The sequence below is a fragment of the Acaromyces ingoldii genome (genome assembly GCF_003144295.1).
Source record: "Acaromyces ingoldii strain MCA 4198 unplaced genomic scaffold FA10scaffold_9, whole genome shotgun sequence".
NCBI classification, from domain to species: Eukaryota; Fungi; Basidiomycota; class Exobasidiomycetes; order Exobasidiales; family Cryptobasidiaceae; genus Acaromyces; species Acaromyces ingoldii.
Genome location: NW_020290255.1, coordinates 1 through 14208, shown reverse-complemented (window position 1 = coordinate 14208; position 14208 = coordinate 1). Strand labels below are relative to the sequence as shown.

At 51.9% G+C, this 14208-nt stretch overlaps 8 protein-coding genes across 8 annotated transcripts; 4 read left to right on the top strand and 4 right to left on the bottom strand.

The window, feature by feature from the left end:
• Positions 1–18: 18 nt before the first annotated feature.
• Positions 19–2716, bottom strand: FA10DRAFT_297708 (phenol 2-monooxygenase; the record flags this gene model as incomplete). Its single annotated transcript, XM_025524538.1, has 9 exons — positions 19–56; positions 187–345; positions 473–641; positions 711–854; positions 961–1077; positions 1313–1478; positions 1547–1826; positions 1873–2316; positions 2416–2716. The coding sequence occupies 9 exons, from the start codon at positions 2714–2716 to the stop codon at positions 19–21; spliced, it is 1818 nt and encodes a 605-aa protein (XP_025373932.1).
• A 553-nt stretch (positions 2717–3269) lies between these two features.
• FA10DRAFT_235310 (aldehyde dehydrogenase) lies at positions 3270–4860 on the top strand (the record flags this gene model as incomplete). Its single annotated transcript, XM_025519024.1, has 2 exons — positions 3270–3717; positions 3785–4860. The coding sequence occupies 2 exons, from the start codon at positions 3270–3272 to the stop codon at positions 4858–4860; spliced, it is 1524 nt and encodes a 507-aa protein (XP_025373931.1).
• A 404-nt stretch (positions 4861–5264) lies between these two features.
• On the top strand, positions 5265–6449 carry FA10DRAFT_297704 (alpha/beta-hydrolase; the record flags this gene model as incomplete). Its single annotated transcript, XM_025524537.1, has 2 exons — positions 5265–5667; positions 5750–6449. The coding sequence occupies exons 1-2, from the start codon at positions 5354–5356 to the stop codon at positions 6447–6449; spliced, it is 1014 nt and encodes a 337-aa protein (XP_025373930.1). The 5' UTR covers positions 5265–5353.
• A 136-nt stretch (positions 6450–6585) lies between these two features.
• Positions 6586–7713, bottom strand: FA10DRAFT_297703 (putative short chain oxidoreductase; the record flags this gene model as incomplete). Its single annotated transcript, XM_025524536.1, has 4 exons — positions 6586–6762; positions 6856–7016; positions 7140–7288; positions 7403–7713. The coding sequence occupies 4 exons, from the start codon at positions 7711–7713 to the stop codon at positions 6586–6588; spliced, it is 798 nt and encodes a 265-aa protein (XP_025373929.1).
• Positions 7714–8028: 315 nt separating this feature from the next.
• Positions 8029–9436, top strand: FA10DRAFT_256609 (GroES-like protein; the record flags this gene model as incomplete). Its single annotated transcript, XM_025519812.1, has 3 exons — positions 8029–8569; positions 8686–9153; positions 9270–9436. The coding sequence occupies 3 exons, from the start codon at positions 8029–8031 to the stop codon at positions 9434–9436; spliced, it is 1176 nt and encodes a 391-aa protein (XP_025373928.1).
• Positions 9437–9667: 231 nt separating this feature from the next.
• Positions 9668–11012, bottom strand: FA10DRAFT_297692 (hypothetical protein; the record flags this gene model as incomplete). The annotated part of the gene is made up of 2 exons (XM_025524535.1): positions 9668–10380; positions 10462–11012. The coding sequence occupies 2 exons, from the start codon at positions 11010–11012 to the stop codon at positions 9693–9695; spliced, it is 1239 nt and encodes a 412-aa protein (XP_025373927.1). The 3' UTR covers positions 9668–9692.
• A 595-nt stretch (positions 11013–11607) lies between these two features.
• On the top strand, positions 11608–12828 carry FA10DRAFT_297690 (amidohydrolase 2; the record flags this gene model as incomplete). The annotated part of the gene is made up of 4 exons (XM_025524534.1): positions 11608–12005; positions 12085–12174; positions 12240–12524; positions 12633–12828. The coding sequence occupies 4 exons, from the start codon at positions 11608–11610 to the stop codon at positions 12826–12828; spliced, it is 969 nt and encodes a 322-aa protein (XP_025373926.1).
• A 499-nt stretch (positions 12829–13327) lies between these two features.
• On the bottom strand, positions 13328–13809 carry FA10DRAFT_297689 (hypothetical protein; the record flags this gene model as incomplete). The annotated part of the gene is made up of 2 exons (XM_025524533.1): positions 13328–13593; positions 13689–13809. The coding sequence occupies 2 exons, from the start codon at positions 13807–13809 to the stop codon at positions 13328–13330; spliced, it is 387 nt and encodes a 128-aa protein (XP_025373925.1).
• Between the last annotated feature and the right edge of the window lie 399 nt (positions 13810–14208).

The following is a 14208-nucleotide window of genomic DNA, read 5'->3' as shown; positions in this document are numbered from 1 at the left end:
TGTCCCAGTATTGGGACATCAAAATTGAGGGAGCAAGACTTCTTCAAGCAAGGATTCTGTCCGATGCATTTTCCGCCGGGGATGAAGGGATGAAAGGAGGGGCCGGAAAGCAGGGCAGGGATCGTGGGAGAAGTGTCGTCAGCAGGATTGACGTCGATGTTCTGGTCATTGGTCGGAATTGCTCACCAAGCTTTGCCGTTTCCTCAACATGCAGAACGGACAGTACGTATTGATCGGGGCGGACGACGATCACGGCGCCTCGCTTCGGATCGACTCGCCTCTTCTCGTACATGCGACCGTGGCCGTGATTATAAGAAGCGTCGTCGGTGAATAACTTCGTGTAATCTAGAGAATGTTGCCGGTGCATAAAAGTGGATAATGTCAACGCCAGAACATGAGAGAGACACAAGCAAATGCACATATATATGTCCACTTATGAAAGTATGCCGGTCTAGATAGTTAGGATGCTCACCTTTCAAAGCAAGGCCTGCTGCCGTCCTTGGCGTCATAATGTCTGGAAGTTGTTCGTCGTGCAAGGTCTCCCTATGGCTGGAAAAGACGAATCGAAAGTCGACAACAGAGTCAATGGGCAGATGTCTGGGCGTAAAGCGCGAACAAATTCTTTCCAAGGCTTTGCAGAACTGGACAGAAGATCGATTGTCTTAGCAGTGGCAAGTCCGCCGACATCCTTCCTCCTGTGAAGTGCTCACCTTCCGAAGAGCGAGCTTCTGATCGTCTGCTTCCCAAGCGCCAGCAAAGACGACAAGGCGCCAGCGCCCATCGGCCGGCATGGTGTGACCCAAATGCACAGGCTTGGCATCTGCGACGCGTAGTACCTGTGCAGAATGGAAACGCTGATATGAAGAAGCGAGAAAAACCGGAAGGGCGGAGAGCGGTAATATGTGAAACGACCATGTAAGCTTCTCAATTACCACCTATATCTGCCCAAAACAAGCTTACGTCACCAATCGGAAATCCGGACGCCAAAGTAGTGTCTGAAGCATTGCGTGGAGCCAGAAGCCGAGGATCGTAATTGGTCGCGACGCCCGCGGTAAATCGTCCGCCCTTGACGAAGAGCTGTCCGTGAGCATGAGAGTTAGAAAATACTTCAGGTCGACTCGGCGAGAAGAATTGCGCGCTTTGAAGTACTACTCACGTTGTCTAGACTCTCAGGGCAGCTTTCGCCTTGAAGCTGCGGGAACAGGGAAGGCTGAGAAAAGTTCTACAAAAAGCGAGGACAAAGAGAAAGAGGGGAAAGACATTGTCGACTTCACTCATGACAATGATTACAAGGAAACGGGCGCATGCTCACTTGTATGGCTGGAGAAGTGGCGGCTTTCGAGCTGAATACTTTTGCAAACTCGCGGTCAAAATCAATCAAAGCCTTGGCTACCGCGTAGCGTTCTGCCGAATAAGAAGCGAGTAGACTGGATGAGCTCCTTCCCAACAAGACCGCAGCAAGCTTCCAGCCAAGATTACTGTGTCACGATCGGTCTATTTAGCAACCGTGGACAGCTTTGAACACCTCAGAGCAACAAGGACTCACAAAGCGTCTTGCATGGAGACGTTCATGCCCTGACCTGCTTTAGGGCTGTGGGTGTGACAAGCATCTCCCATCAAAAATACGCTGGGCGTCCGTTCCCCTCGATGAATATTGACGTTGTCAAATTGAGGACACAGCCTCTGTCCCACTTCGTAGATAGACCACCAGTACACTACCTTGACATCGAGCGTGTATGGCGACAAGATCTTCTTCGCCCGTTCAATCAGCTCTGCAGAAGTGAATGCACGATCTGCCTGCGAGTGAAGGATGAGAAAGCCCGAAGCTGGACAATGGCATATATGACCATGGTTGTGTTGTTATGAGCCCACTCACTGCTCTCTCGTCGTCCTTAAGGGTGGCCATCTCGATGTAGAAGCGGACCAAGGACTCGCCCTCGCGAGGAATGATGAGGACGCTACCGTGCTCGGCAGAACGGATGGCCGATTTGAGTCGGATGTCGGGAAAGTTGGTGTCGGGGAGAAAGTCCATGACGCCCCAAGCTACATGAGCCGACTCGCCTTGTAACGAGAGACCCATGGACTTGCGTACAGCGCTCCTTGCTCCGTCGCTGCCGACAAGATACTTGCAAAAGACTTGATCGTGCTTCGGACCGTGAAGAGAAACTTTGAGCGGGTAGTCGCTATCCTCGGATTCCTCATATCCCAGAAATTTGTGCGAGTAGATGGGCTGCAAGGCCCCTGGCCCGCTGGCGGCGACGTGTAGCAGGAAATCGTGAATTCGAGCCTGACTCAAGATGACGTGCGGAAATTCGGCTGGTTGGTCGTAACGGTAGGGGAAGAGTCATAGTCAGACGCTTCTATGGCCGTAAAGAGAGGTCAAAGCAAGGAGAGGGTGACGAAGACGATACTAACATAACTCCGCTTCTGTATCTCTGACTCGACGCATCCGAGCGATGTTGGCCTCATTCGATGACGATGGAGTCCAAAATGTGGCTTCGTTGACCCAGTATGCTTCTCTCAAGACTTCTTCCGCAAATCCAAACGCCTGAAACATCTCGACAGAGCGGCACTGAATACCGTCTGCCTGTCCCATCTCCAGCTTGCCGTCTCGCTCCTCAAAGATCATCACTTTAAGGTTGGCAAATTTGGCAAGCTGAGCAGCGAGCACGAGGCCGGCAGGACCTGACCCCACGATCGCCACATCCGTGCACATCTTCGACGCCATATTACTCGACATGGAGTGGACGAGCTGGCAGGGGTCTTTACCGACGCTGAAGTTTTCGAAACGGTAAAGGAAAGGAGAAATGAACCAAATTGCGGCCTGTATTCATATACCCTGGAGTCCATTACCGGTGAGCAAATGATTCTCACGCATCCGCCATCACCTCTGCGAATGCACGCAGCCGCCAATAGGTGGATTCAGTGAAATCAAAAAAAAAAGATCAAAGACTCAAATGCAACATTACAGAAATCACAATAGGAAATAAACTGTTGAGGGGAAAAAAAGTGCACTTGAGGAGAGGGATAATCATATTCTGATGGCTTTTCAAAGTATACTCTGGAACAAATTTGAGCTCCTGTGTCGGATCCGCACCTATTTCGTCCGTCTACGTGTTCTTGAATGCTGCTGTCGTTTGCGAGTGGCCAGAATGGGCCTGATATGGTTCTGGGTGAGGAGATGTTGAATTGTCGTACACTTTATAATGATGTCCCAATCCGCGAATCCACCTATCCGTACGCGATCCCGTGAAGGTCTGTGAGTCACAATGGGCGCTGAACGAATCCGCTGTCTTGTCGATGGCGTGCCTTTTCCCTGCCAAAGCTCGTTCCAAGTACGAGACGCGACCGACAAGGTCTCTGTTCTCCACGAGGTCGATTCGCTGTCTGCCGAGCATGTCGGCGATGTTGTCAAGTCGAGTCAACGCGCGTTCGAAAAGTGGAGAGCGACCGATGTGACGGAAAGACGGTCGGTGCTTCTTAAGGTCTTGAATCAGTACCGAGACCAGATGGACGCGCTAGTGGAGCTTGAATGCCGAGAGACGACAACGAGCGTCGGCTTTGCCAACTTCGACGTCAAGGTTCTCGCCCTGCAGTGCTTGGAGGAGACTATCTGCTGCATGTCTGCCGCCCTTCGAGGGGAACTGGCCCCCTCGACAGCGAGTGGCAAGCGTCTTACCGTCAAAAGGGAACCGTACGGGATCGTATTTTCGATAGGTGAGGAAAAGGAACACAGCACAGCCGAGAATTCTTGAGCAGGTACTGATCGAGTTCCTTCTTCGAGTGCCGTGGAACGCGCCTGTCTGTCTGGCAATGAGGGGAATCATTACTCCTTTGGCGGCAGGAAACGCGGTCATTCTGAAGACCTCTGAGTACAGTCCAGCCCTCCAAGCGGCGGTGGTTTCGATCTTCCATCAAGCAGGGCTGCCCCCAAGCCTAGTCAATGTGGTCCATGTGGCTCGTGGGGCCATGCCTGAAGTGACGAGGACGTTTGTGGAGCACAAACTCGTCCGCAAGGTCAATTTTACAGGCTCTACTCACGTCGGCCGTATAGTTTCTCAGCTCTGCGCCAGCAATGACACCCCGGTCGTGCTAGAACTCGGCGGAAAAGGATGCGTAGTGGTGCTCAAAGACGCAGATTTAGCATTGGCGGCCAACAATATTGTCTTTGGCGCCCTGCTGAACCAAGGTCAAATCTGCATGGCCACGACTAATGTCCTAGTCCATGTCGAAGTGCGAAAAGAACTCGAAGATCGTATCCGAGAGATTGTCGGCAATCACAGATTGCTCTTTCGAGCGGACAATTCTTCAAACTACGATCTTGGTCAACGAGCGGCAGAGACCGCTCCGAGTCAACATCGATTGAGAGGCGTCGTGAGCTCGGAAGCAGCTCGAACAGCAAAGGAGAGTTATGAAGAAGCGCTTAGCCACCATGGAGCCTTCGCCTTCGCCGGTGAGGCCGCATTCGACGTGGAGAACTCGCTAGTCCAGCCCGTCTTTCTTCATTGCACGGGCGGAGAAGATCTGTTCAAGAAGGAGCTCTTTGCTCCTATCGTCGGCACTTTCGCCTTTCGAACTGTCTCGGAAGCTGTTCAGCTCGCAAATGACTGTGTCAGCGGCCTCTCTACTAGTATTTTTGGTCAAGATGAGACGCAAGCCTATCTTATGGCATCGCAAATTGACAGCGGCGCCGTCCACATCAACGGATGTACGGTCCATGATGATCAGAGTGTCCCACACGGTGGCGTCAGGAGCTCCGGAAACGGGCGCTTCAGTGGCTTGCATGGCATTCAGGAATTCACCTACCTCAAGACCATCACATACAATCCCCCTCACTATTACGATTTCGAGCTCATGTGAACCACAGATAGACTTGAATGATTAGAACGCAAATCAATCTCCCATTCCCCCGGGCTCCCCCCATCGTCTGTTTATAGGCAAAGACTTCTTCTTCTTGGCTCATCATAGGCTAGATGGTAGGAACGTGAGGTGAATAGGTGAATATTTTAATGTCAAGCTTCTCTGCTGGCAATCATGCCCCGCATGGGAAGAGTGTACAGCTGCCGGCGCATCAGCTCGCAAATACTTAGCACCTCACAAAGCTGCTCAGTAAAAGTTGATGCGGATCCGATGGTCTGCCACTATGCCTCGCGTCACGAGATATTGAAACGGAATTTGCTGGATCCGCATCTCTTCTGGTTAGGTCAGCTGTCTGGGCTCCGCAAAATCCATGCGCGGGCCTAGCTATGTCCACTCGACCGCATCAAAGAACACTCGACATCGACAACGCAGATCCCAGACAAAGCAGACAGCTTTTTAGATCCCCTAGCGTTTCCGGCCAAGACAGAGAATCATGAACAACTCCAGGTTCCTGCGACGGCTGGTGGTACCAGAGTTGAAGGATGCCGTCCAGAACTTTCCAAAATTTGACACCCAGACTCATCCAGCCCAAGGAATCCGACTCTTCAAGGCTCCACCCAACGATGTCTTGTTCGGAGGCTTGGACGTGACAGAAGTGAATCTTCCTAGGGCCGACGGAGAAGGCAGCCTCTCGCTGATGGTCGTAAAGGAGAGTGTCTCCGGACTCGAGCCTCGAAATATTGTCCTGGTGGTCCATGGTGGCGGTCTGCTTACCGGTCATCCCAGAGACGACGGCGCCATCATTCGGTGCGTATTCGCGATAGACGTGCAGAATACGAAGGGTAACGACTTTTCAAGCAACTGACTGTTTCCAGAATCTGTCGCCCAGGGCATTTGCAAGGGCAGGTTACAGTGTCGTGTCACCGGACTACCGTTTGTCGCCCGAGAACCCGCCACCGGCTCCAATCTTAGACGTACTCGCAGCCTGGAACTATATCGAGAAGCTCCTATGCCCGGAAACGCGGGACCTGCAGCGATTGACAAAGAGTATCGCCATCTACGGCACTTCTTCCGGCGCTGGCCTAGTCGCTTCTGCCGTGCTGAGCCGGGCTGCCGAGACAGGCAAAGAAAGGATGCCTTGCCGGGTGGTGGTACTTGATGCACCAGACATCGGGGGCACGTATCATCCGATTCAAGGTGTCTCCGACCCAGAGTTCCTTTGGACAGCAAGAAACATCGCCCAGTCTCACTCTTGGTCTCTCGACCAGCCTAGTCTCTCATCACTATCACCAAAGGACTATTTACTTCCAAGACACGTCAACGAGGTGCCTCAGGCGTGGCTGAACGACCATTCGGAAGATATTCCTCTGCATGTCATTGGTCTGCATGGAGGCGATTCCCTGGCACTTCAAGGTCTGGAATACACCGCCAAGTTATTAGAAGCAGGCGTCCCCGTAGAGTCGAGGCTGTTTGCTGGAGCGCCTCACGTTCCTCAGACTTTTTTTCCCGGCTCAAAGATCGCCGAGGAGGTCGTGCAGTTTTACGTGAACAGCATACATTGCGCATTCAATGACGTGCTTCCTTCCTAGACAAATGCAGCAAGATGCTGTCTGGACTTTGGGATTTCGATGGAGCTTTTCTTGACCTACTTCTTAGCCGCTAGATTCTATTCCTTTCTAGGAACACAATGCAAAAGACTCTTTCGCTTACGACCCGACTGTTACATCACGACACGAAGTGGGTTCCGCCGTCTGCATGAATGGTTTGACCGGTGACGTAGCTGGAGTCAGACGAAGCGAGAAAGGAGACTAAGCCTGCAATCTCTTCAGCAGTTCCGGGGCGCTGCATCGCCGACAGGCCAGAAGCAAACTTTTTCAGCGCACTTCCTGGCTCATTTTGACCCTGCGTGTCGATGAAGGCGAGGAATTTTCGTCAGCAAAGGTCTCAAAAGTGCACGAGAATATCGTCTTCTTCCCCTCCTATTCTTTCACTCACTAAAGCTGCATAGCCCGGATCAATGACGTCCCACATCTTGGACTGAGTGAAGCCAGGAGCGTAGGCGTTGACGGTAATACCATGCTGAGCCCATTCGATCGCAGCTGCTTGGGTCAGAGCGACTATTGCAGACTTCGAGATGCTGTAGGCGGCCGAATAGGCTTTGAGAGGCAGTGAAAGGAAAGAAAGAAAGAAAAAGATGTATATCGTCGTCGTCGTCAGTTTAAGCATCAGATTATCTCTGCTTCTTCGTTTGCTGAACCGAAAGGAGAAACGAGACTCACGGATCGGACGATGGCCTGCTATGGAGCTCGCTGCAATGATTTTTCCTCCCGTTTTCTGGTCAATAAATGTCTGCGCAGCTGCTCGAAAGGTGTGTAAAGCGCCCATCAGATTGACGTCCTGTACGTCTCTGAATTCCTCTAGCGATTGTCTACAGATGCGAAAGAAGCAGGCGGAAAAAATGCAAATCGTCGTCATCAAGCGTGACAAGAGGCGCAAGAGAATGAATGAGGAGGGAGAGGGAGGATATAGATCTGTCACTCACTCGAGAAGTGCCGTAACTCGTGTGATACCCGCGTTAGCAACGGCAACGTCGACCTGTCCGAAGGCTTCTCTCGCCTTTCTAAAAGCTTTGTCTACCTCTTCTTTATGGATGATATTGACGCCGAGGGCTATGTGTCGCTTTCGGCCTCCGTGCAGCTCTTTCAGGACCTGACTGGCCTCTTCTCGGGCGATGTCGGCAACGGCGACTTGGAAACCGTCTTTTGCCAATCGGTTTGAGATCGCTCGCCCAATGCCGCTGGCTCCTCCCGTGACGAGGGCCACCTTCTTGACACTACGTGAAGAAACGCACATATTTCAGCAGCTGGTTTCCAGAGATGACGGCAACGACGTGATGGGTACGTGAGTGCGTCCACTGATGTATCTGCACAGAATAGCAAAATCGGATCCTAGAGGATAACATTTTCTGCAGAAGGAAAAGGGAGAGAACGTGAAATTTTAGCGGATCCGCGGAGCGGAGAGGACAAAAACCAATTCACGCGAAAGATGAACTTAAGCCGCACACGAGGCGAGATCCCTCTACGAACATGACGTCCATCCTCCGATCAGCAGCACCGAACGCAGGATTCTTCTACGGACTCGTCTTATCACCAACTCTCCAAAAACATTATGACGGACCTCGTTCAAGGCCAATACAAAGGAAAAGCAATCGTCGTGGACTCCATCGGTGCTCAATATACCCTGCAGGACGTGGAGATCGATGCCAGCGACCTGGGAGAAGAAGAGATCTTGATCCGGATGCATGCATCAGGCATTTGTCACACCGACATCCTGATTGCCGAAGGAAACCTGCCCTGCTCTTTCTTCCCCACCATTCTGGGACACGAAGGCTGTGGCACTGTCGTCGCCCTAGGCAAGGGCAATGAGCATCAAGTGGCCGTAGGCGATGAGGTGATGTTGAGCTTCTCGTCTTGTGGCACTTGCACGTCATGCGTGGAGACGGCGCCAGCGCTTTGCTCTTCCTTCTACCAACGCAATTTTCTACGTCAGAGTCCAGGGCGCAATGATCGCATCAAAAGCCAGGGTAAAGTCCTCTCGTCTAAGCTCTTTGGACAGAGCTCTTTTGCTTCTCTCACTGTTGTCGACACGAACAGCGTCGTCAAGTTGCCAGTGGGTGCCAAGCTGCAGCCAGAGATGGCCCCCTTTGGATGTGAGAGCCTATCTCGCGTTCCAGCACCTACCCCCGCTGTTTGCGCCCTACTGAGCGGACATGTGACGGGCATATGACTCTGTGCTGACTTTTTCCTTACTGTTTCCACGAGACAGGCGGAATCCAGACTGGGGCGGGATCCGTTTTCAACATCCTCGCTTCTGTTTCGATCACACCCTCTCAGCGCAGCCTTTCGAATCACACCCTGGTCGTCTTCGGAGCTGGAGCAGTGGGCTTGGCGGCAATCATGGCCGGCAAATTGGTCGGCTACGGTGCACTCGTCGTGGTCGACGTCAAGCCTGGTCGCTTGTCGCTCGCTCGCTCGCTCGGCGCTACCCACACCATAGACTCTCTAGTAGAGAGGAATGTGCCAGAGAAGATTCGAGAGGTCTCTCTGGAGGAGGACGGTCCCAAGTCTGTCTTTGAAGCAACAGGGATCCCCACGGTGGTGGATCAGGCGCTCCGTTCGGTGGGCACGCATGGTACGCTGCTATCCGCTGGCTCTCCAGGCCCTGGAAAGACTGTCAATGTGGAAATTGACCTCTTTGTGCGCAACACGATGTCATGGAGAGGGACTATCGAAGGTGCATCTAAATACTCTCCCTGCTGGAAGGCGGGTGCTTGCAAATGCACCCTTTGCTGGAAGGGGAGGAGGCAATGGAGAAGGAATCAGGTTACTGACGTGGATACCTCCTATCAGGTCACTGCGATCCAAGGAAACTTCTCCCCGAGCTCGTAAGCCTCTTCCTAGCGGGACAATTTCCGGTAGACAAGATGATGAAGACCTACCGAGCTTCCGATTTTGCCACGGCAGTCCGTGACATGCAGAGCGGAGCAACGGTAAAACCTATACTGCTTTGGGAATGAATGTGTCTTGCCGGCCATGAATTGCGCTCGACGGTTACACGTACTTGAACCTCCTCACGATACGAAAGTTCGATTGTCTGCAGTAATTGAAAAATGATGATGCGAAAGACGACAGCAGAGGGCGCGCGGTCAGGAGACTGGTGAGATCTTGTACATCTTTCTTCCATAACAGTTCATCATCTTGAATTTCTTCTCCCAAAGGCTGACCACCAGATTATGATACTAGCTTTCCGGAACTATAAGAGCCTTCGATCATCTACTCAGTCCCGACGATGGAAAGGATGTCTGCTTGAGTCTTCTTACGATCGAGAAGATGACCCGCCCTCCATACGCTATCGATCTCCATGATGTCGTGGATATCTTCAATTGGATTGCCACGGACTAGAAGGAGATCAGCGTTCAGGCCGGTCTTGATGACACCCCTGTCCCTGAGGGAGAACTTGTTGGCGGGGATGGAAGTGGCGGAACGCAAAGCCTCCAAGGGCGTCAATCCAGCTTCGACTAGATATCGAAGCTCTCCGTGCAAGCTGGCGCCGTACACAGCCCCCAGGCCGACGATGCCGCAAGCGTCTGTGCCTGCCAGGATGGGCACACCGGCCTTGTGTAAGGCGCGCGTGATCGACAACGCGTTCTCGGTGGACGCAGGGGAACGTTTAGGACCCCAGCAGCAGGTGAGATTGTTGTGAAGCTTTGGTGGGAGGATGTTCATCACTCGGTTGTCTTCGGCCACATTATTGCCAGTCGATTCGCCCGCTAAGGCACCAAGCGTGACGATCGTGGTGCAAACCCAAATCTTTGCGTCTGCAATCATCTGGACGGCTTCATCATCGCTAGCGACGTCGTAAAAGACGTGAATGAGGCCGTCCACTCCGGCGCGAACAGCAATTTTGGCCGAATTAGCGTCGAGAGCGTGGCAGATGGCCATCTTACCGTGCTTGTGAGCCCTGTTGTGAGAAAGCGAGAAGAGCGTGTTAGTCGCTCTGTCGACCGTGAGCTGCTGCTTTGCCTCAAATTCGACCACTCACTCTTGGACGAACGTTTTGGCCATGTCCTCATCGACACTGGGATGGCTGTGGCTGAATTGGGACCCAGAGTCGATGATGAACTTGATGTAGTCCGCCCCTTCTTTCACCCGTTTCGCCACAAAAGGACCCACCTCCGCCACGCTAGCGACGACTGGGAATTGGGTGGGAAAGTACTTGCCGATCAGCATGGTCGGATGACCGTTGAGCACGGTTCCACCACAAGAGGCTGAACGGATGTCGCTGACGTCGAAACGGCTTGCAGCCTGCTTTCGGAGGTCGTTCATCCACTCGGGAAAGGAAAACATATCGAGAGCTGTTGTAACGCCGAACAGCATATTTTGCTCCAGGGCGGGAGACTTGGCATGAACGTGTGCATCGATGAGGCCTGGAAGCAGTGTCTTTCCTCGTCCGTCTAGCACAGTGTCGGCTTTGACCTCTTGATCCTTAGCAAGTCGGACTTCCTTAATCTTTCCGTCCTCAAAGATCACCGTGGCTTTCTCGTGTACCTCCAAACCATCGAAGAGGCGGACATTGGTTATGGCGGTAGACATGCCTGGTATGTTCAAAAGGCAAGAGCGAGGTTCAAAATTTGGAGGTTTAGGTTGAAAGAGGGTAAAACACGAATCAAAGGGAATTAAGTGAAGATCTTAAATGTCTTGCGACATCGCACGCCTCCTCAGCCCAGCCCAAGCGAGCATTCTAGAGGGCATCTGTTTAGACATCAAATTACGAAATCGGTTCCGATTGACGGTTGCGCATTCCTAACTCCGCCATCGCTTCCGTTCGCGGGGCCCCACATGCTAAGTTCATATTTTGAGAAGGAAGATTAGAATTCTAATTTGCCCCATTCACTTTTGAATTCTTTTGGCATTTGTGAGGCCTGCAAAGCCAAGATATCTCAGTTGCGGAGGAGCGAGAAGGCAACCGGATCCGCAGAAAGGTCTACAGGAAGCTCTCGGCGAGTCCGGATCCTCTTATTGAGTTACACTTTCCTGCTGTGTGTTTATATGCTCATACTGGTGTAGGCCAGGCCTGTCCTGCCAGGCAAAGCGACTTGTGGATATATAAAACAAGCTACCCGAGGACAAATTTGCAGCAAACAACAGATAAGCCCACAATTTCAGCAACGACAATAGATCACTGAAGATGCCCTCGAACAAAATCGACACTCACATTCACATCGTAACCCCGGCGCTGGCCAAGGCCATTCGCACTGCGGGAGGAGACCCATCTGGATGGCACGTTCCTGAATGGTCCCCGGAGCTTGCCGTGGGCGCTCTGAATGATCTCGGAATCGAAAAAGCGATCTTTTCCATCACTGCTCCTGGACCGAGCGTGCTGGGAAGCGGCATCGAGGCTCGAAAGGCCGCCAGGGAGATCAATGAAGAATGTCTGGCTGTAGTAAAGTCAAACCCCAGCCGATTTTCTCTATGGGCTTCCACACCGAGCTGGATTGATGTGGAGGGCACAATAGAAGAAATCGAGTGGGCCATCGTCAAGAATCACCTGCCTGGTGTTGTCATCATGAGCAGCTACGCAGACCGGTGCGTACCATTCGGATAACCGTACCTTTATTTCAACTTCATCGTACTCAGCACTCAGCGAGTCTCCCTTATTCCTTAGCCTTCTTGGAGACGATCTCTTCCAACCCATTTGGAAGCGTCTCAATGAGCTCAAGGCAAATGTCTTTATCCACCCAGCTGCTATCAACATGTAAGCAGAAATCCTTGAGCAGTGCAGAAGCGATCCGAGATGCTTACGACTCAGACAATTTCCAGTAAGCCGATGATGATTGCCAATCGTCTTCCTCAACCTTGGGTAGACTACCCGGTGGCTACCACCCGCACTGCTGTTGACCTGGTGCTGACAGGTACAGTGACGAGGCACCCGGATGTCAACATCATTCTTTCCCACGCAGGTGGGACGCTACCCTTCATCGCCACTCGTGTCATGTGGCTCACCAGAAACGAGGAGTTTCATGGTCGTTCGGGATTTCTCTCTTCAGAAGAGACCAAGAAGGCTTTTCAAAAGTTTTACCTCGATCTGGCACTTAGCACGAGCAAGTAAGTCGAGATCCAATCAGAGTTCAAGGTTGATAGGGGAAGGGCAAGACTGATCGAAGTATTCATGTGACCAACCACTCTCCTTTGTTCCCTCGTTCCTTGATACAGAACACACGTCACTGGCTGTCTCGAATTCACCACCCCAGACAAGATCCTATACGGCTCTGACTGGCCCTATGCGCCCCTGCACACGTGTCAGAGTATGACGGACACCTTTGACAAATTTGTAAACACGCAAGAGGGTGAAGTCCTCCTTGCGGCTGCCCGCGACAACGCCGTTCGCCTCCTTGGTAACCGACTCTAAATTTTTTCATCCTGCTTCTGACTAGCCACCGAAATGACGACGAATGTTGACCGAAGAAAACTTATCAGAAGGGCGTGAGAATTATGATTTGGGTTTTTTTCTTAGACATCTGACGGAATCTCTATTCTCCAAGCAGAAATATCACTGTGAGAAAAAATCGGGCTTTCTTGATCAGAATGGAATAGAGGATTGTCCGGAATAGCAATGTGACAGAATTGATAGAATGTAGAATTGGCAGATCACCATGCGGTAACGGTGCGACAAGAGTCACTTCTCATCACTTATCGGGCGAAAGAAGATGGAAGATCATTCCACTCTAGCACGAGAAGCAACGAGATTGTTTGAACCGCGAAATGCAAACCACCTTGAGAGGATGGTCAATCATCTCTTCTCTGCATTCACAAGGATACACAATCCAGAGAAGACAAAAAGGAAGGTGATCGCGTGCATTCGAACAGGGTCACAGAACGTGACGGAGGAAATAGGGAAGAAAACACGCTCACGACAACTTTTTGCCGGCCAAGGTTTCGAATTTGTCGTGGTCAGGGAAGTCCCACTCGACGATGGTGTCGAAGAACCAGGCAATGGCTTGAAATACCTTCATGTCGAGATAGAGCTTGCATGCTCGGAAGGGAGCCGCAAAGTTGCTCTGAGTGGTGTGGTCTGGGATTTGGCCTCGACCAAGCATGATGCCAATCTGTTGGCTCCACGGAAGGTAGCTGAGCGGCTTCGACTTCACTCCGTCGTAGATCATATCGCTCATCACTGGCAACACGATTAAAAGGAATTTAGTAGAAAAAGTCAGTTTTGTCGTTTGAAACTGAGTATTCCGGAGCACTGCAACGCGTGTCCAAACTCACCGGGGAACCTGCACCGCTTTCGCCATGTAAACTGCCTGCAAGGAGCCAAGGCAGTGACTTTGCCTGTGTCTGGGTCGGTGTACCAGGAGCTGCACCCGGTAGTGTAGATCTTTTGCGACATGATGTGATCGATATGGCGTCTGTCTTTGTTTTCTGCCTCACGTCTCACCATAACGCTGGCTGTGGACTTCGAAGATTTGTGGAAGACGGGTCGAAGAACGGTGGTCATGAGCTGAACACAAGCTTCGATTGTCCAAATGGCGCTGAAATGGCCTGTAACGGTGTTCGGTCCAAAAATGGTGAAAAAATTAGGGAATCCGTGGATCAAGGTGCCTCGATAAGCCTGCGGAACGCCTGCCTTCGCCCACTGTGATTTCAAGGAAGGACCCCGGAAACGTGGTTTGAGAAGAAGGAGAGTGTCATCAGTTAGGGTTAGGGTTAGGGTTAGGGTTAGGGTTAGGGTTAGGGTTAGGGTTAGGGTTAGGGTTAGGGTTAGGGTTAGGGTTAGGGTTAGGGTTAG